Source organism: Silurus aristotelis, assembly GCF_946808225.1.
Source record: "Silurus aristotelis genome assembly, chromosome: 2".
Taxonomy (NCBI): Eukaryota; Metazoa; Chordata; class Actinopteri; order Siluriformes; family Siluridae; genus Silurus; species Silurus aristotelis.
This window is the reverse complement of record NC_139575.1, coordinates 33,626,979-33,648,086: the sequence shown is the minus strand read 5'-3', so window position 1 is coordinate 33,648,086 and position 21,108 is coordinate 33,626,979. Positions and strand designations below refer to the sequence as shown.

The following is a 21,108-nucleotide window of genomic DNA, read 5'->3' as shown; positions in this document are numbered from 1 at the left end:
TTCCAATCTGTATATTTCTTCCCTTGAACGCTAAATTGTATGTACCATCCTTATAAAGAAATGTGTCTTTGACATTTATCAGATGGGGTGCGACTGCCATTTACTTCAGGTTTAGAGTTTTAAGGAGAAGATGCTTTCCTTTTGTGTTCTTATAACAACATTCGTATTCAAAACCAATAGATTCTGTTGTCTTTTTAATGTTCTATACAAAATGTGAAACATCTATTGTACTATAATGTAGTGGAGGACTTCCTATTACATGCACAACATTTATAAATATTTAATCTGCCTCCTTCTTCGGGTGGGAAACAAATTTCCAATAAATGGGACTGTTGAAACAATAATACTGTTGCGTATATTGACACACACATTATAATTCAAATTACAAGTTCGTGGGAATTTATGAACAATTTCGAGATGCTCTCCAAAGCTAAAGAGAGAGAGAAAGCTAGAGAGAGAAAAAAGATCCCAGGTGACAGCACACATAACATGCTCAAGAGACTGTAGCTCCAGTGCCTGGTCTCTGTCTCGAAATAATTGCTAAATTGGCAAGAGCAGGCCATCCTTATGATAATACTACAAAGTTAAGTGACAGACAGAACTAATATCTGTGTGCCATGGAGTGGTCAGGATTCAGACAGAAGGAAAGCAATAAGGGGATAGAGATGAGAATAGGGGAAAGAGAAGGGAGAAGACAAAATCGAGACACAAAAGGATACTTAAAAAGGGCAGATGAGAAGAAATAGATGCAAACTGGTGTGAAACAGAGAAACATATAGACACAGACCTGTCAACACCTGACCTGTTTTATCTGCCAATCTATAGGACATTAAGTGTAATCTTATTAAACAGCCTAAGGGGATGTGAATGCAAGCAAACACACACATATATACACACACAGATCCAGAGCAACTTACAGTAATCTAAAAGTAATCAATAGCGTTTACATTCAAATCCCCAGGGAACCTGCATGATTGCTCTTTAGTTCAGTTAATGGTGCTGTCATTAGAGACATGACAAACAAAATATGTATAATTAGCTTCGGGCAAATGTTTGACAGATGTTATTAAAAAATATTATGGCTAATGGAAGCTCCTTACTGGCAGTTATAGGAAAAGATATAGGCTTGATTAAAGCATTATTATTATTATTATTATTATTATTATTATTATTATATAATGCATATTCAATCATGTTCCATGCATATGCATGAAGTCCTGCTGAACATTATGATTGTGTAAATTCTTGCACTTGTTAATTCCAAACACTTCGAGTTCTCGGTTCTCTGATCTTTTGGGCCTGTTAGAACTGTGAATGGAGGAAAAAAACAATTTCTGGTTGATTAAAATTATTTTTGAGTTTTTTTTTTTATAGTTTGTTCACCAAAAAACACAATATTCACGATTCGGTTGCGGTTTAGTACAATTTCAGTGCGATTAGGGGGAAGAAATGCAAAACATTAAATCATTCCTTCCATCCTTCATTCATTCACTCCCTCAATATGCGGAATTGTCAGGATCTTTTATACCGCTAAAGAATCCATAAGGCTAGCTGCTAGCCACTTCCTGGTTAGGGGCTAATGCTAGCACTATAGATTTCTTAGCGTTTTCATGCATGTGCAAAAACAGTGACACTGCGCTAACTCTAGTTTCTTTTTTTTTTGTACCTCTGCCATTGTTGCATATGTTTTTAAGTTAGTTACTAGGAGACCCAAACTTGTTCCAGCATGACAGTTCCAATGTGTGCAAAGCCAATAAATATATGGTTTGCTTGGGTTGGAGTGGAAGATCTTGAGTGGCCTCTCCAAGTTTAACTCTGAGCTCAATCCTTCTAAAAATGTTTGGGATGAATTTTAATTCTGACTGCAGCCCAGGCCTCCTCACCCTACATCAATACCAAACTTTACTAACACCCTTGTGACTTGTGTCTGAATAACCACAAAGCTCCAAAATCTAGTGAAACATCTTCCAAAATGTGTGGAGGTTATAAAAACGGCAAATAGGGAACATTTGGAATAAGATGTTCAAAAAGCACATACCAAACTTATAGTCAGGTGTCCCCAAACTTGAGAGTCCATAGAAAATATCTTGAATCAAAACTATGCATTTATACAAAAGGCTTACAAACTAGAAAAGAAGACCACCTAGCATGTAAAAGACAAACTATCCAGTTAGGACAAAGTGAATATGATTATATATTATGTAGGTTTAAGCAAACCTAACAGTTGCTTCAGTACTAAAAAAACCTAAATAAACAAATGATCAACTAGCAAACAACGAACCGTGTGCACAAACAATTCCTCTGATGATCCTCTTGCGGTAAATTTTGAATGCTATACGGAAAAAAAAGCCAGATATCCAACTTGCAAGATCGTATACTGTTATTCCTTTATGTTATGAACACCCCACATCTGATTATGTAATGTTTTGTCTATTACACTGCTTGAAATTCGGTCCTTTAACCACTAACAGCCTGTTAGTGGATATGGGCTATGCTAGGTCTGGGATTTAAAAGCAAAGTCATTAGCACACACCTTTAATGGTGAGCCAGCACTCAGTGGTATCACTTAAACAGTCATAAACACTGTTCAGAGCTTCCCTCTGGAGTAATGCGTTACAATAGGGGATATAGACTGAGATTTCGAAAGTGCCCCCCTTTACCTAGTCACTGTAGTCTTGACTTTTCCATGTTAGCAAACGTAATAATCCTGTAAAAGAAAAAAGGATAATTCTGTTGCTTTTTTATGATCTGTGGTTTCATGCTTCTGAATAAAAAGCTCTGATTCGCAGTAATGCATCGTTCACTACCAGTAAACATGCCAGACGCAAACTGATCTATATAGCAAACAGCACCGTGAACAATATACTACACGTGTAATCTTTCCACTGTAGTTTGTTGGCAGAACTTAGTCAATTCTATCAAACCTATACAATCATCACTTTCATGAAATAGATATTACTACGGCTGCAATAATTGCAAGCTCATCAGAATAGCCAAAAATATTATACCAGTTTGTGTTTCAGGTTACCTTGTTTGTGTAATCCTTCCAATTTAGTATTTTATAGTATTACTTTGTTTCCAATCCTGCTATTGGTGTGCTACATTACTGTATTAACCTATTCTCTGTTAGTCCTCCATTCGTGGAGTACATACAAGTCTAACCTTTTTTCATTTTTTATCACCGATATTTGCTTCCAAAGTAGCAGCATTTTCGCACTGATTAATTTTCATGGCCCAAAAAAACAGCTCCTTTACAGTACAACCATGACTAATGACTCACAATACTGGCTCTGGGGGCAACATTGCAACTTTGCATTGTAATCGTTTTGGGTGGAGTTTCAGGTCTCATTCTCACACTAAATCTCCTGGCACACCTGACCTCTGTACACACACACACACACACACACACACACACACACACACACACACACACACACACACAGGGATTTGGCACAGAGTGTGAGTACTCTGTAGGCTTTGTGTGGTGGTCTTTATTATCAGTCCAGAGCCCCTCATTAATGAAAACATTAGAGTCCGTGTGAGAGCTTAGCACTTGCTTTTCTGGCCCGTTCTATCCGTCATGCCACATGCCTCGAATTAAACCTGAAACTGACTCCTAGTTCTGCCCCCTAGAAAACCATAAAGATTTGATTTTGTACTGTTAAGCAATGGATGTTAAAGCCAGGCTGGTTTGTAATGCTGATATTGCAAAAAAGCTCGAATATCACTCTTACAGTGCAGCCTGAATAAAGATAGCACTGAACTCACAGGTTCAACATAGCACTCACTGCTGATTTACACACCTCGGCCTTATGCAACTTCACACTAATTCTGCATATGCAGTGGTCAATATTGCAGCAGGTATAAAGGTAGCCCCTGTGTGGCAGACTTATGCAAACAAATCGACAAAATTTAGGGCTCAATTATTAAAATTATTTTGAAATTTCACGTAAAATTGCGGAATTGCATTTGTCACATATCTAATTAGTTTGCCTAATTTTGCAGGGCTTTCGGGGAAAGCAAGATAGACCAAAAAACTTATAGGAAATTGTTTTTATGGAGTTACGTTGAAATAATAAAATTTATGAATACAAAATTATTATTAATTATAAAATGAAGTTAAATGTTAATTCAGTACAGTACCGTATACATAAAATAGCATTTTTGTGGTGGCGTCTGTTTATCGCAGAAGGTTTCGGAACGTAACCACGGGGGATTACTGTATTATTATACTTAACCTTATTAACCTTTTAAAGTAAAATTTTAAGAAAATTTTAAATTTAACTCCACTTGTTATGTGGTATTCAATACAACAGACAATTCCAACTTCTACACATTCACATTTATAGAGAGTATAAGGACCAACCAAGTATGATCACTACGGTCATGAGGTATAAATATCAGTTTATTATATAATAAAATACTGTACACAGATATTATACACACAATACACTGTATAGAAAAAGGTACTGGGACACCTGACTTTTCCAACTATATGTGGTTCTTCCCAAAACTGTTACCACAAAGTTGGTTTGTTGTTTGTTGAACCCAAAGTTAAATGGGCCCAGTTCTACTCCATGAAGTTCTACTCCATGTGGTTTACATGGTTTGAAGTCATAGATCTTGACTGGCCTGCTATAGCGCTCTGAATTCATCCCAACTAAACACATCTGGGATGAATTGGAAGACTGAATTGAAACCACAAATGTTTGTCAGAGAAAAAAGTCTGAAACAGACAGAGAGAGAGAGAGAGAGAGAGAGAGGGGGGGGGGGTATTTTACAGTATGCATCAGTGTTAATGGCTGAAATCCTAAACCGCACTTCCCTATTCCCTACATGTGTATCTGCAATTCTCAGCAGCCTGATCTAATGGAAGGATTCCCTGGATTAAGTGCAGATCCGAGGAACCTAAACTGCGATGAATCAACAGTTAGCAATCAGCAGTTCAGACGAAAACCGTGGCGTTGACGCAACTGTAGTACAGCACTGTGGATTCTGTCTGTGCATGAATGACTAGCAGATGTACTGGACAAGTCCACTTATAGGTTTAAAAACAATAGAGACAATTTTCCAGTCTTCTTTGCTCATATTTACAGTGCCAAGGGTACAAAGCACTGTAGCCAGAAGAAGGTCTTGTTTGCAAGTCATGGTTTGTGAATTATAAAACCAAATTTAGCCGGTTTATGAGAATCTACAAGAGAATCTCATTTTGTGAACCTTGTTTCTTATTTTCTTTTATTTAGATAAGTCACACAGAGTCTGTGTGCAAACACTACCTATGAAGCAGGCTTGAGATCACATGCAACAATTGCCCTCATCCTAACATGCACACTCACAATTGCAAATTATTGTTGCCATCGCCTGAGGTTTTAAAGAGGAAAATAAAAGGGGTTTCCAGATACAGTGAAACCTCGGAGCTCGTGAGGGTTAGGGACCAAGACCGGTCGTGAGTTCCGAATTTTCGCGACCTTTTGATACGCCCCTTCCAACCCAGTAAAAACCCAAAGAACACTATACGAAATCGATTTAAATGAGTAAATAACACTATTTCACTCCTTAACACTTAATTATTAGACTATTTTAACAATACTTTATGTAAATTAACAGCAATTACAATGCTTAATTAAAATAAATAAAGTACAGGTACAGTAAAGTATGCAGTAGAGAAGTACAGTATAATAATACATAATAAAAATAGTTTTAAAGCATTTTTTAGACAATTTTAATGAGATAAACCTTGATTAGAAATGTTAAAACTAGCGTTTTGAGCAGCTCGCGGTTGCTCATGAGCCGATCTGAATGAGAGTCGCCGGTCGGAATGAAAGTCGCGAGCATGCGAGGTTGCGAGCGCTGAGGCCGCGAGCTCCGAGGTTCCACTGTACATTTGTGATTTACAGAGAGTAATAAAAACCAATAATCCGCTTTTGTGATGGGTGTAGATTGTTAGTATTTAGTCTTAAACGTGATTAGCTGTCAGTTCGTGTATACAATGTAGCTAATTTTGTCTACCGTAAAGCAGCCAACACGTCGTTTTCCAAAAAAGGTCTATTTGGATACAATAGAACAAAGGCAAAATAAGAAACAGAAACAAGATCAGGCAACTAGGAAAATAAGATACAAAACATGGAAGAAAAACAGCTTGCTATTTGGCAGTGACCTGAACAAATAGCTTTGCAGCGAAACAGCGGAACCAAAGATGTGTTTATACGCAAACGGAAAAAAATTTCAATGGAAAAACTATTCGAACTCAATGACCAATGATAAGAAAGCAGTAGAGACATAAACACACATGGCTGAGTTCAAGAACGATAATGTTTGCATACTTGGCTAGCGTGAGGGATGCTAATCTCTGACAGATACCTATCGTATCATAATAACAACTGATTCACAAGTCTGATGTCCAGAACTACAGATGAGCTCTACTACTAGCAAGGCAGAACAATACATTTTGTATGTTTTAAATTTAAATTTTTCTTTTGCTGAATTATGAGTTTTGATTTTCCAACAAATTTGTTGTCAACTTGAAGAGGGGTCCTGATGTTTCTAACATGATCGAGTACTTCTTAGATTTTTCATGGAAATCAGTAAATCTCTTATTGATAAGGTTTGATTTTCATTGTGAACTTAAATTCTGGTGTCCAATGCAACAGTCTGTGTTGTTTTAACAGTACAGCAATGAAAGAAACCCATGTGCCTGGTTACATATGTCAGGAAAGAGACATGTCAACAAAGTAAGTTGAGTTATAATATACATTTAAATAAAATAAAATAAAAAAAACGACTAATGGCGGAGGGGGAGTGGTGGCTCCAGCGGTTAAGGCGCTGGGTTGCAGATCGGAAGGTCTGGGGTTCAAGCCCCGGTATCGCCAAGCTCCCACTCTTGGGCCCTTGAGCAAGGCCCTTAACCCTCTATGCTCCGGGGGTCCCTTACGAGGGAAATATCAAGGTCCGTGACGTCGGAGTGACGTGGGGCCGCCTTCCCGTGGGCTCACCACCTGCAGGAGGGACCGTAAGGGACGGTGCTGTGAGGATTGGGCAGCAGTCGAAGGCGGGGGCCTGCTTAGACTGCTGCCCCCGCGACCCGAATTACGGATAAGCGGAAGAAAATGAATGAATGAATGAATGACTAATGGCTAAAGCTCCAAGGTGGTTAAACTGCTAAATTAGCATAATTATCATGCACTTCGCTCATTGTTTTCAGACTTCTTTTCTCGTCCTCATCCTCACTTCTTCTAGTTATAATTTAGAGCAGAAATTATCAGAGCAAAATGTATTCGCTGTAATAATCGCAGTATAATGACTGTGCTAATGCTCCAATCTGCCATCCTGTGTAAGTGTGCATGTGTTTATGTCTCTCTTTTCCACTCTCTCTTGGTCTCTCTCTCCCCCTTTCCATCTCTCCTGTTAAGTACATCAAATAAACAGCATTCACTACCAGAGTTCTCACACAGCATGTGTGACAAAGTCCAGATACACAGTTTACGTGCACATGAAAGCCCCATGAGATAGAGAGGAAGAGAGAATGAGAGAGCAAGAAAGAAAGAGAGAGAGAGAGAGAGAGAGAGAGAGAGAGAGAGAGAGAGAGAGAGAGAGGGAAACAGAGAGAAAGCATGCGAGTTACAACAGAAGGGCCTGTCTTTCAGGTCAGAAAGGAAATTACAAGAAACATTATGCAACACACGGACCTTTGGGCCTTAATAATATCACTGAGCAAAGTCCATCTAACAGTCAACTATGAGAGAAGTGAGAGCTCAGCAGTACAGGTTATGAGATCAAATCCCAGGACGGTCTGAGAAAGCGCACACACTGAACGAAAAGGTGCAACAGCAAATTTGCTCATTTACAATTATTATAGCATTATAACAGAGCTGTAATAAGTAAATGGCATAGACAATGGCTAGAGAAATTGCGTCGTCCTTTTGCAAAATTTCAAAATCATCACAGTTTATTACATTTATTGCACAAGTCTGCCAATTTTAAACCATTTTTACTGCACTTTTTAATTGTATTTAATCTTTTTCTTTCATCTTAGCCAGTCATTCAATCGGGTTAAGAAAGACTTAATAAACATGACGGCAGAAGGACAGTATCAGCACGCTGGCAAACAAAATATCGTAGATAGGCTTCATTCGAAAGCACAAAACAGGCAAACTGATTTTAAACCGCTTGGTAACTGACAGACAAACACAACTTGTACTACTTTGCAGTAAGTTGAATGAAACAAAATCCTTTTAAAATGTGGCTGTGAGTGAGTGTGTAATTGGAAACAGGTGTGATTAATCAGTGCAGTCAGTCACTGCAAGTGTGTGTTGGGAGTTGGAGTCCAGGAGGCCATTATCGAAGGCCATGCGGTCTAATTGAAAATTGAGTTGTGGCAGTGATAATGCTTATTTATTCATATATATATTTTATTACTTAAATTTCAAAACAAATGCTGTTATTGGTAAATAAAAGTAATAAATTACATTTTTGAAAAGTGCTCTTTTTTAAAAAAAAACGTATTAAATACAAGTAAAAAAGTACTTGCTTTAGAATGGACTGAATTAGTTACCCAATAGCTAGGTTGTATCGTACTTGCCGATAACCGATAAATCAACTAATAGTTATTAAATTTGATATCGGATAAAAATAATAAAGCACTCCATGTCAAATAGTACCGAAAAAAAAAAGGGAAAAATAATCATAAAAATGTGCTGAATGAAATAAATGTGAATATATTCATTACCAAATCCAATTATATAATTAATAAATGATAAATAATAAATCTTATGTAGCGCTCTCCGTGCAGCACGCCGTCTCAGGTGTTAAAAAAAAAAAAAGGGTGGCGTCATTGATTCGCCTCTAGAGGGGGCTCTTATTATGACAGCGGATTGGAAAAATCAAATCAACGATTAGTGTTGATTAATCGGCAAAAGAGATTCATCGGTTGACTTCTAGATTAAAGAAGAAAAACTTTTATGCGAATCTTATTTCAATAATTTATGCAATTCAGTAAAATCAGGAACAGTAAAAAAGCAGCGGTTTAAACAGGATTAGGCAGATCCAGTACATCTGTGCAGTGAAATGAAGAAATCCTAGACTAAAACCTGTTGTGCTGACATTAATACGCTGACCATGTAAGAGATGTTGCGACACAAATAGCATCGATACTCTTTAATTACATATCAGAACGTTCCTGGTCAGCACCAAGGCCTTTACCTGTCACCTCACACATTAGCATCATACTATTGTACATGCTCTACATGTTCACTGGTCCTGCTGGGATTTCTCCGAATTCTCTAAGCAACAATGAGGAAAAAACACTAAGATTTGTTTGCCATACAGTTTGAGGAACATTTTGACTCTGGGATTTCCAGTGTGGGTAATGCTGTGACTCCTCACTAACCTTGAGAATAAGAACCCAAGAACAAAGAGCCGTTACGTTACGTCCAAAATGGCGACATTTTCTCCAGGAAAGTTTCAATCTGTTGCTATTTTATTGTATTGTTGATTCTATTGTGCTTCAAACCTCCTGTTCATCAATTCAACTAAAGGTCTGCAGTCAGCTACCTGCAGTGCAAAAGCATCTGGAGTCCCAAACAATGTAATTCGGTCCAAATGCTTCTCACCAGGATTGAATGATTCGTTCTCATCCTAAACACTGTGGGCAGATTATCACGCTGTGAGCAACTCTGCATTGTAAATAGTGACTTGTGCTCGCAAATGAAAGAACTGTAACTGTAATAAGGCTCCCAGTTTCTTGGTTTTTCTATTGGCTTTTAGGGTCTACAATTTCCTTGTAGATCCTTTGTGATTAAAATGTACATTTACATTAACGTTTGCGGCATTTAGCAGAAGCCCTTGTCCAAAGCGACGTACAAAAGTGCTTAGAGTCTCTAACAATGAATAAATCTACAATGGTACTCTAGATTACAAACTAAATATAAATATAACTCTTGAATTCTACAAAGCGAACTTGGAAATTGCAATTCAAATAATTATCATAATTATGTTCGAATCTATAAGTTAGATCATGGCTAAAAGAGTAATTATAATTTTATATTTGAAACATTTCCTTTTTTTTGCTTAGTATTAATTATATGATTTTAGTTGCCCTATTACAAATATTACTGTTGCCCTATTACATTACAATCTTTTAATCAAATAAAAAAAAAAAAATTATTTTGCTTTTTAAAAATACTAAGAAATAGGGTTGAGGTTTAGCATAGAATTAGCAAATACGCTAAACATGGTAAGATAGAAAAATTCATATAATTATAATTAGTAAATAAAAATGTATTGTATAACGATAAACGATAAAATATTAACTGCCATGCTTTATTTTATATATATATATATATATATATATATATATATATATATATATATATATATAAATAAATAAAATATTAACTGCCATGCTTTATTTTATATATATATATATATATATATATATATATATATGTATATATAAATGATTCTTTTTTTAAATGAGAAATACAAAAGAATTGTACTCTCGGTTCTTCCCATTATCAGCAGGAAATGCATGTTGTGACTTCCTGTTGAACTTAAATGTGTTCATGTATCAGGATTGAATGGTCACGAAACTAAAATGTACTTTTATTTTATTTTTCTGATTCTTTATTGGCGGAACCAAGGAAAATAAATTCACACATTAACGCAAAAAAAGTGAAGTACTTTTATGAAGATATTTATGATTTTTTATGATGTAGTTGAGCTTTTATCCCCAAATGCTTTCTTTTTTTTTAAATACTGTAGTGGTGTTGTGTTATTTATCTGAAACCTGCACACAACTTGTTATGAAGGACACAAATTCTGCTTAATGGATGCCAGGAGGAGTCTGTTATTTTATTTATTTATGCTGTGTAATTCTGCTAGGTCAGTAACTGCTGCTTTTTGACTCTGCACTGGTAACATCTGTCCCCAGGCAGTGCTAGAAGTGCAGATCCAGATGTGCTGCCACATGGACAGGGAGACTTTATGCTGTAAGCGGTTTTCCAGCACTGAAAGCAATCATATTTGACTCATAGCACTAATCTTTATCAGGGATATAATCTCATGGAGTAGTGGGCGGAATGATGGCTGATGCCGTGGTATACTTTTACGTGGAAAAATTTCAGTTGACACATAAAAAATTCAGGTGATCAGAATAAGTAAAAAACAAAAAACATTCATAAATACTGGGAATCTAATGACTGTGTAGTGGAAGCTCTATGGTCGATCTGGAAGCTACATCTGTTAAGATCATTAGTCTAAATATGTGCTGAGTAAGATAATGGTCAGTGGTGTCATGTGTGCCAATGCAAGGCAGAGAAATGCAAAGCAACAAAGTTTTGTATTGTATTCTTATAACAGTATATCCATCAGTGCCTCTTTCAATTATGCTACAGTTGCTATTTGCAACTTTTATCTAGTTACACTGGATAGACAAAAGGATTGGGATAACTGACTTTTCCGGGTCATATGTGGTTCTTCTCCTAACTGTTACCACTACACAATTGGATAGGATGCCTTCGGATGCTGTAGCATAACATTGGTCCTTCACTTGAACTAGTAGACCCAATGTGTTCAAGCATGACATTGCACCTGTGCACAAAGCTAGCTCCATGAACATATCATTCACATTGGTTGGAGTGGAAGCTCTTGAGTGGCCTGCTGTAAACCTTTGGGATGAATTGACCGGTGACTGCATCATTACCTGCCATTACCAACACTCTAGTGGCTGAATGACCACAAATCTCCAGAAGCACACTTCAATCACTTCAACATCTATCCAGAAGCGTAGAGGTTATTATTATAGCAAATGGAAACCAAATATGGAACGGGATGTTCACAAAGCACATACGAATCTTATTGCAAGGTGTTTACGACCTTTCGTCAATGTAGTGTCGATATCGCGTTGTTCGAAGTTAGTTCTTGTTATCGCTTCTGTTGCAACAGCTACACTTGGTCCTTCACTCGCGCTGACATTGCAGTGTCAGAAAGCTTAAAGCGCTAAATCGTTTCTGATTTTTACAAAAATACTGGAGACTGCTTCCAAAAAAACGTAAAACTTCACCACATCAGCAATTGCAAACTTTCAAATGAAATTGATTTGTGGACCATCATACATACAATTACATGTATATAGTGTTAATATAGCACCTAAAATGTTTATATCCATTTAGATATAGGGAAAGGCAAAGGATTAGACCTGGCCCTCATGTAATTTCTATCCATGCTGGATCTTTTACTGTTTAAGAAACTGCGATAAACAGCAACATAGAAACGTGACATAAATGTCACATTCATTTTATAAATATTTAACGTGAACAATCCCAAAAATATCACTCAGTAGAGGGATTTATAGTACTGCAAATTATACAGCATTAGAAATGTTTGCCCATGACACCAATTAGTAATTTCAGTATGCACAGAAAGCTAGAGAGAAAAGAGAGAGAGAGAGAGAGAGAGAGAGAGAGAGAGAGAGAGAGAGAGAGAGAGAGAGAGAGAGAGAGAGTGTGTAAAGACAGCCTTTGCGGGATTAATAATTCAGTCCTAGTACCAGGGCGCCATCCATGTGATGCATTACTGTCTGAAAAAGCCAAATTTACTGCTGGATTTGTGTCTCATTAAAGAAATACTCCACAGCTTTTCAACCAAATCCACTACATCTGTCTTGTATGTACGATTACAGCAGACGGGGAGTTTAAGACGTTTCCCTGTGCAGACAAAACAACTGCTGTTGAAAACCAACACCTAAGACGCAATTTCTTCAACAAACAACAAGACAGTCATAACTACACAAACCCAAGCTCCAAACAACGATGGCCTTTAAGTAAATCCAGTACACTTAGTTTTGAGTTTGTCACAAAGACGTGAGAGATTGTACAAAAATAGTTCAAGAAATTCAAGAAAGAATTCTGTAAAAAAATATATATAGTCATTAACTTTCCGTGTAAAACGTCAAGACCATCGTTCAAAAAAGACCATCAAAAAAGACCATCGCTTCAAAAAAGTGTTGAAATGGGATACGTTTTCTGATTAGAGACTTTTTTCATTGGAGTTTTTAGTGTCAGAGCTTTGTAATAATCTGTAGGGAAAGCTGTAATTTTAAGTCTGTCTAAGACAGACAGACAGACAGACAGACAGACAGACAGACAGACAGACAGACAGACAGACAGACAGACAGACAGACAGACAGACAGACAGACAGACAGAATGTATAAACTCTAAACTAAATAAAGTTGAACATGAACACTGAATGTGTAGTTCTTTAGATTAAAAGAAAGGTTTTTCGAAATTGCTCTGGAAATAAAACAAATGAACAGTTTTGGAGCCGTAATTAGAAACATTATCACAATTTTGACTGGTCACATAAGAACACAACACACCAGCACATAAATGGTCAAATATCTGCAACAGCAAAACTGTTATTGTCCCCAACATTCATATGTATTAATGTGATTTAAATAGGCATTTTTGTTGTTGTTGTTGTTGTTTTTTTTTTTACATAAATTTAATTCAAACTCACTGTTGGAACTTTAGTGATCGTAATAAATTACAAAACTAAAAATATTTTCTTCTCTGGACCCGTGAAATGATTCCTAAGTGTGCCGCAATATTTGCTTATTTAAAAAAAAGGCCAATTGGATATCTAAAAAATCATAAAAATATGAAAATCTAGAAATTCAACATTCAAATAATATCATATAATAAATTCCTGCTAAATACGATGCTTTGGTCATAATCAATAGTATCTCATTTCCCTTAAGATCTCAGAGCTGTCTGTGAGGATATACTGGTCTGCCGTTTCCAAATAAAAAGGTGAAAGAAAATAAACCCTGTGCCCTTTCTTCTGGTGCCACAGAGGACAACAAGCAGAGGAATATATAAATACAAACTAGCTGATTAGAATAGTAAGCAGGATGCCGCTAAACTGACCAGCTCATCTGAATTCTGTAGAGGCCATCTTTGATATTCCAGCCTAGTGGTCTTTTCCCATTTTTAACAAACCCTCCACCTCACCTCATCCCTTACCTCTTTTTCACCCGGTATCCCATAGTGGCAAATATATTGCTCACACATAGCCATGAGTCATGAACCACTTCAAAATGTTTTTATTTAATTTTTTTAATCGTGAAATCTGCCAAATTTATGCAGTCATCTTCAACTCTCCAGCCACTGATCTAAAGTCAAGATGTCAGGGTCGATCTGAAAAAAGATTCTCCTGAGGAACATAATACAACAGGATCCAGAAAAAAAAGGAAAAACAAAAAAAACGTGCGTGTAAATATCTGCCATTATAACCAGTTTAGCATCAGACTTCATTTGAGTTTGGATTAAAACCCCAAAACAATTTGCTTGAAGAACATTCCTCATAATATCTCTCACAAGTCGCTGTGCAAATTTTACATACAGTTCAACAGAAATCATAATTTCTACACTTCTAACAGGTTCAGGTAATGATTAATGATAAACAAACATCCCTCAAACGTTTCTTTAGTGGAGGATAAAAGAAAAGACCAAGCAAAACAGAGAAAAAGGGAAAGAAGAACACAGTCGTTACATAATACCACTCGTATTTAAAAACGGTTTAATCTCTATGGTAGTTCACATACTCCAAACCCTATATGGGGGTTGTACACACATATAGGGTGTGTACAACCCCCTATATGAATATGAAATTCAAATAGTTTCATATTGTTTAATATTCTTCCTCCAGTTTATAGTTTTAAGGCTGACGGTAGCCTCAACCACAATTATGAGAAAAAAGTAAATTAGAACTGGCTGTCTCATTCTAAAACTGGATTTGTAGAAAATCAAAACTAGCAGATATCCTGGATCATTTTGTGGCAAAAGTAATTGAACCCCTAGCGGACCATGAAAGTTTTACTCCTCTCACGTCAATGCTGAAGCGACGTTGATTGACAGGTGCCAGGACAAAGTTGGAAACTCAGAACAGGGATTATGGATGAGTGCTGTTCCTTTTCTGCCGTCTTATCTGCCTTATTCTCTGGTAGTTCCTTGCCTAAGCTTCCCAGTCTGCACTGAATCTTTAATAAACTTTCGTATTGATATATCAGGAGAAACAAACCTCATTTATGTTTATATTGTTTTCTAGAGGTGCCATGTGCCTATGGACATGAGTTTCACGAAACCAAACCAAAATCGTCAACAAACAGACTTCCACCTGAGGGAACGTGCAATCTGACTGATACTGATATCTGAGAGTCAGAGTCAATGCTACTCTCAAAGAAAATGAATCAGTTCAACAGCATAAAAAGATATAGAATAAAAAAAAATAAACAAACACTATGTCAAACCACCACTGGAATAGATTTGTAGTTATTAAACACACACATGACTATTTATGTCATATTCAGTGGTTGTGGCTCTGGGTTGGGTGGCTCATAAGGTCAGCGGTTCAAGCCCTGAGCAAGGCACTTAACCCAATCTGCTCCAATGAAGCCATACAATGGCCTAACCATGTGCTCTGATCTTTGCTTCCTGACAAGCTGGGATATGCAAAAACTGGGTGGTGGGCCATTGCTTAAGGCTCTTTGCTAAGGGTTGCCGATCAGAAGGTTGGGGGTTCAAGCCCCGGTATCGGCAAGGTGCCACTACTGGGGCTTGCTCCTCCTAACCCCGGCGCTCTGACCCCAGCTCCTAACATTGATGTACAAAGTTACTGTAACAAGTATAAAGCACCAATTAATCTATATATCGGAGCTGACTTGTTATATGAAAAGTCACTGAGTAACACATTTGGGAAACAGATGTTTAGTTAAATGACTTCCTATTGAAACTGGTACCTTGAAAAGATGTTGCTATTAAGACCTGAGGAAGTATCCTAATGACTCTGTGACCTGGTGAACCTGCATTTTTAACTCTTGTCTGCAAAATGCTGTAAAGGCATAAAACTTTATATATACACTAGACAGTTTAATCCATATATAAAGATGTAATAGTTCATGCTCTGTCTACATGTAATCTACATGTATGTTCCAAAACAGCAGAAGCCTCAGGTAAAAAAATAAATGTAATGAACATTTTTGGTGAAGTCAGGATCCAAGAAGGACACACAGCATTCATTGTATCTGCTAACCCTGATCCTGTCAATCAAATCTCTGTAAGTTGTGTAGCATCACACTACTGAGAGTCTCCATGCTGAAACAGTTTTCCATTATGTTAAAGGCTTTAGCCCTGAGAACTTGTTTTAAAAAGTATAGTTTTATAAAATATTACTACAGTAGTTTTTTTTGTCTATTTCGTTTTTTAATCTCTGTTTTATTCAAGTTTTTATTTCATTTTCAAAAAAAGTTTAAGCTCCAATATTTAGTTTCAGTTTCCAGTCTCTAAAATAACGCCTTGTTTTTTGAATGTGGATTTGACAGGGAAGGTCAAATGATTGCACAAGATTAGCTAATATTCAACAAGCTATAAAAATCACTCCCTGACAGATTTAGCTGTTGTGATATTTATTACAGATTGATATTACGATTCAACATGCAGTATGAAACATTTAAATCCATTAGCCTAATACTTCAAAAAGCGTCTAAAACTGAAAAAAATGACAGTTCATTACTACTCACCATACACATGTCAAAGATTTCGGTTTGAATAAATACAAAATATAGACAAAGTACTGACTATAAGGTTCTGGAGACACTCTTCTGGTTAGATGTTCCACTAGATTTAAGAGTGTGCTTGTTGAGATTTTTGCTTTTTCTTCCCCAGGGCTTTGAGTAAAGTCAGGGATTGATATAAGGTGAGGAGGCCTAGGGTGCAGTCACCATTCCAATTCATCCCAAATGTGTTCAGTAGGGTTTAGGTCAGAGCTCTATAGCAGGCCACACAAGATCATCTACTTCAATCCATGTAAAGCATATTATCAGAGAGGAATTGTAATTCTGGAACAGATTTACATCTCCTAGTTCCAGTTAAGGGAAAATGTAATGCGACCACATGCAAAGACATCCCATACAAATGTGTGTCTCCAGCTTTGTGTTAACAGTTCAGGAAAGAAACACACATGGTTGAAAAAGTCAGGTGTCCCAAAATGTTTGTCCATGTGAGAAAAACTTTCATACATTTAGATTTTAGCCAGGTCAGCACACTTCAACAATTAAAATATGAGAAAAAAGGGTTTTATTCTCTAAAAAGCTGGTTAGTTTTGTACTGCACATGGACAGTTTGTGTTTCTTTGGAAATCTTAAATTTGTTCTTTTCTTTCAGTTAACCTTGCTTGGTAACCATGACAACCTCTAACTAATGTTGTACTATTAACTTTAATAAAAAAAAATAAAAAATAAAAAATAAGAAACTCCCAAAGAAGTTTTAATTGGTAACAGGAACCCTGTTTCACATACGCTCCACAACCTGGCAAATTGCTGATACAACATCGCAGGTCTCACCACAGTCCTATAAAATTTCCCTTTCACTCTTGCAGATACTCTTCCATCACAAATCACTCCTGCTATCACTCTTCTCCACCCACTCCACCTAGCCTGCACTCTTTTCTTCACTTCTCTAACAGACTCTCCATTACTTTGCACTGTTGACCCCAGGTAACTCCTCTACCTTCTCCACCTCTTATTTCTGCAACCGCATCACTCCACTGCCCTCCTCCTCATTCACACACATGTACTCTGTCTTTCTCCTACCGACTTTCATTCCCCTTCTTTCCAGCGTGCACCTCCACCTCTCCAGGCTCTTCTCAACCTGCTCTCTACTCTCACCACAAATCACAATATCATCCGCAAACATCATAGTCCACGGAGACTCCTGTCTGACCTCGTCCGTCAACCTGTCCATCACCACTGCAAACAGGAAAGAAAAATATTTTCCTATAGTACACTATATACATATGGTAACGGTTGAGTCCTTACTTAGGATATTACCTTAGTATTGAATTGTATACACCGATCTGTTTATGATTGTTTTATTCAGATTATATTAGCATTCATAATTGGGAATATAAATAGTATGACCCTGCTCTTAGAAAAAAATAAGTTGACCTTATATTGCTTGCCATATATGACTACTACAAAAGAGTAGTCAGATTTCTGCCTACCGTTCCTATGCAGCTTCCCTTCACTAGAAATGAGTGATATTAGGACATCACTGACACACTAACTGAAGTATTGCTTTCTTCTCACCAGGGATCCCACTTGTTACACTAATGTATGTTGTCACAGGATTAGAGAACAACATACACTCTCTCATACACACACACACACACACACGCACACAGTATAGTCACGCCCCAACAATAGTTGCCATAGACATGGACTCCTGACCTTTCATGAGATCTACAAATTTATTATATCTGCTTTCACTCCATACCAGACTTTTCAGTTTCACTCTAAAGACGAAAATGCTAACCTGCCAAGACTCCATTCACGACTGCAATCACACACTAAGCCCCCAGTAATTACAAATCATTCACCCATTCTTTACGTTTTATGAAGTGCAAGCCTTGTTCCTGGCTTCCCTGGGATCAACATTGGTTGCTGTGTTGCTGTGAGGCAAAATAACCTTTGATGTGTCCACCTTGAGTTGAAACTGTAATTCAAATTAGAGTCTTAGCTAATTCTAAAACAGAGAAGCAAACTCCAGAACTTTATCACTTCATCAACAAATCATTTAAAAAGTATTAAACTGATTATATCCGAGCTAATTTACAAACTTTTCAGGTAATTCTAACATTCGTGACCCAAATCTCTGAGCTAATTCTGAAACATTGGAGCTAATTATGAAACCTCTGGGCTAATTCTGAAATATCTGTGCTAAATCTAAAATATATGAGTTAATTATAAAAGCTGTGGGCTAATTCTAAAATATCTGAGGTATTCTAAAATATATGAGCTAATTAGAAAACCTCTTGGCTAATGCTGAAATATCTGTGCTAAATCTAAAATACATGCACTAATCATAAAAGCACTTAGGCTAATTCTGAAATATTTCAGCTAAATCAAAGATTTTTAAGCTAATTTTAAAAGCTTTGAGATAATTCTCACACTAATGGGCTAATTCGAAAATGTCTGAGAGAATTTCAAAACCCCCGAGGTCATTTGCAAACATCTGGAACCAATTCCTAAACCCCTGATTACATTTGTGAACTTCCAACGCTAGAACATCTGTGCTAATTCAAAATCAATTAGATCTAATTTTACCAGTTGGAATTTTAATTGCAGTCATGAAGTCGAGTTCATATATAACAATTCAAGACTGAGGACATTCCGAGGAATTGTTTCAGATGTTACTCTGGCTCGAGGTGTTCTACACTAAAAGACTTCACAACACCACATTAGATATAGCTAGCTGTTTATCCCCAGTCTTGCTAGCTCAGCTTTCACAGGTACCAGCCAGTGTTCTCGTGCTTTTAACATCTTGTCATTTCTCAAAAGCACATTTTGCAGTGATACAACACTCCGATATGTCCGAAAGCTGTGTGATAATTCAGAAAGATTTATATACAAAATGAATTTTACATAAGATATATAGTTGCAGCTAATGTTGTGGAACAACTATGAACCAAGTTAGTTACTGTTTCCACTTAAACAGCTTAAACAGCTCAAATCAGCCTACACTAAAAAGCTCAAATCAGCCACTCCCTGACATTCTATAGATATTCAACATACAAATCCCTAATGATTGAGCCGTTACTATAGAAAAAATCTGAATTATAAGCCTAGCAATGGTCATATTAATTCTTCCCAGTGACACAATTTTTTTTTTTTATTCTGTTCACCAAAGTGATTGCCAAGATTCATTCAATGATTTGTTTATTCAGTCACAATTTCTTTAAATATTACTAAATTTTGATTTGAGAACTACTGAACTGTACTAAAATGTTTAATGGCTGTATCATGATTTCTGGTCGTTTCATTGAAATTCTATTGAAGCTCTGCGTTTGCAAGCAGCAGGGCGAAACTATTACACCTTTGTAATGTGCTGAACTTAAATTGTTGTGGCCAGTGTCAACATTTTACACCACCTAATAAAATGTTAAATATACACAAGATCGTTCCCCATTGTTGCATGTGTAAATAGTAACAATGAATGGCAATCTGTCAAACACAGGTGAGCACACACTCGCACGCTCGCTCACTCTCTTACTGACACACACCCAGAACAGATCACATTACACACTGAACAGTTTAAAAACCAGTTACATCGCTGTATTACACAGCAATGTGCTAGACTACTACGTTTGTCTTATGCTTCTAAATAGATGTTCCTGAGAAATAAAGCATCTGAAAAACAGCCACAAAGGTCCAACTGACTCAATAAAGTATCCTTAATCTTCAGAACCTGCTTTATCGTGGAGAATCCAGGAATCCCAGAAACTCTGGGTACAACCTGAATGGGATGCGAGTCCATCATAAAACACCCTAGACACATACATTCCTACATTCATTCCCAATTCGGAGTAATTTAGAGTCTATAGACCACCTAGGCATGTTTTTCAAGAGGTTGGAGAAAACCAGAGAAGTTGTTACAGAGTGATGCAAAGATTCTCATTCAGCATGAAATTTCCTGAAATTCCAACAGTTTATAGCCGAACACTTTCCAGGAGCAAGCGATGACCTAGACAGTGCCTCGCTTCCAGACTCGCACATGTGGACTGATGTTTATGCATGTGTATTGTTGTGGCTGTCTGCTGGATTTGGGTTTGGGAAATAATCTGTCCATATTTCGGTCTTACCTTGGCACTGGAATCCCTGCTTTCCAAAGCCCCTGCATGAGAGAGAGAGAGAGAGAGAGAGAGAGAGAGAGAGAGAGAGAGAGAGAGAGAGAGAGAGAGAGAGAGAGAGAGAGAGAGAGAAAGTAAAAGAAAAATAGTTAAATAGTGAAAAAGAAAGCAAAGCATTAGACAATTAGATCTTCCAAATCATTTAATGGGCTTTTAGTGATCAGTTATCTTCCCTGCCACAAGCAATCCAAGTCGATTAAAAAGACGCTGCAGTACAAAATGAACGATGTAAATATTTGATATCTGATACGCCTCACATATCTGATGTGCTACACTGTTTTCTTGATGCACCAGCAAGAGATCTTTCACTACTCTCACAGTACTCATACAGTCCTCACACACACACACACACACACACACACACACAC

General features: G+C 37.1%; 1 protein-coding gene across 1 annotated transcript in view; it reads right to left on the bottom strand.

Annotated features, from left to right (window-relative positions):
- The window catches only part of prkcaa (protein kinase C, alpha, a), a 141,597-nt gene that overhangs the window by 118,439 nt on the left and 2,050 nt on the right, over positions 1 to 21,108 (bottom strand). The window contains exon 2 of the mRNA XM_083522404.1: positions 20,693 to 20,724. Within this exon, the coding sequence (XP_083378530.1) occupies positions 20,693 to 20,724 (32 nt within the window). The remainder of the gene's footprint in view (positions 1 to 20,692; positions 20,725 to 21,108) is intronic.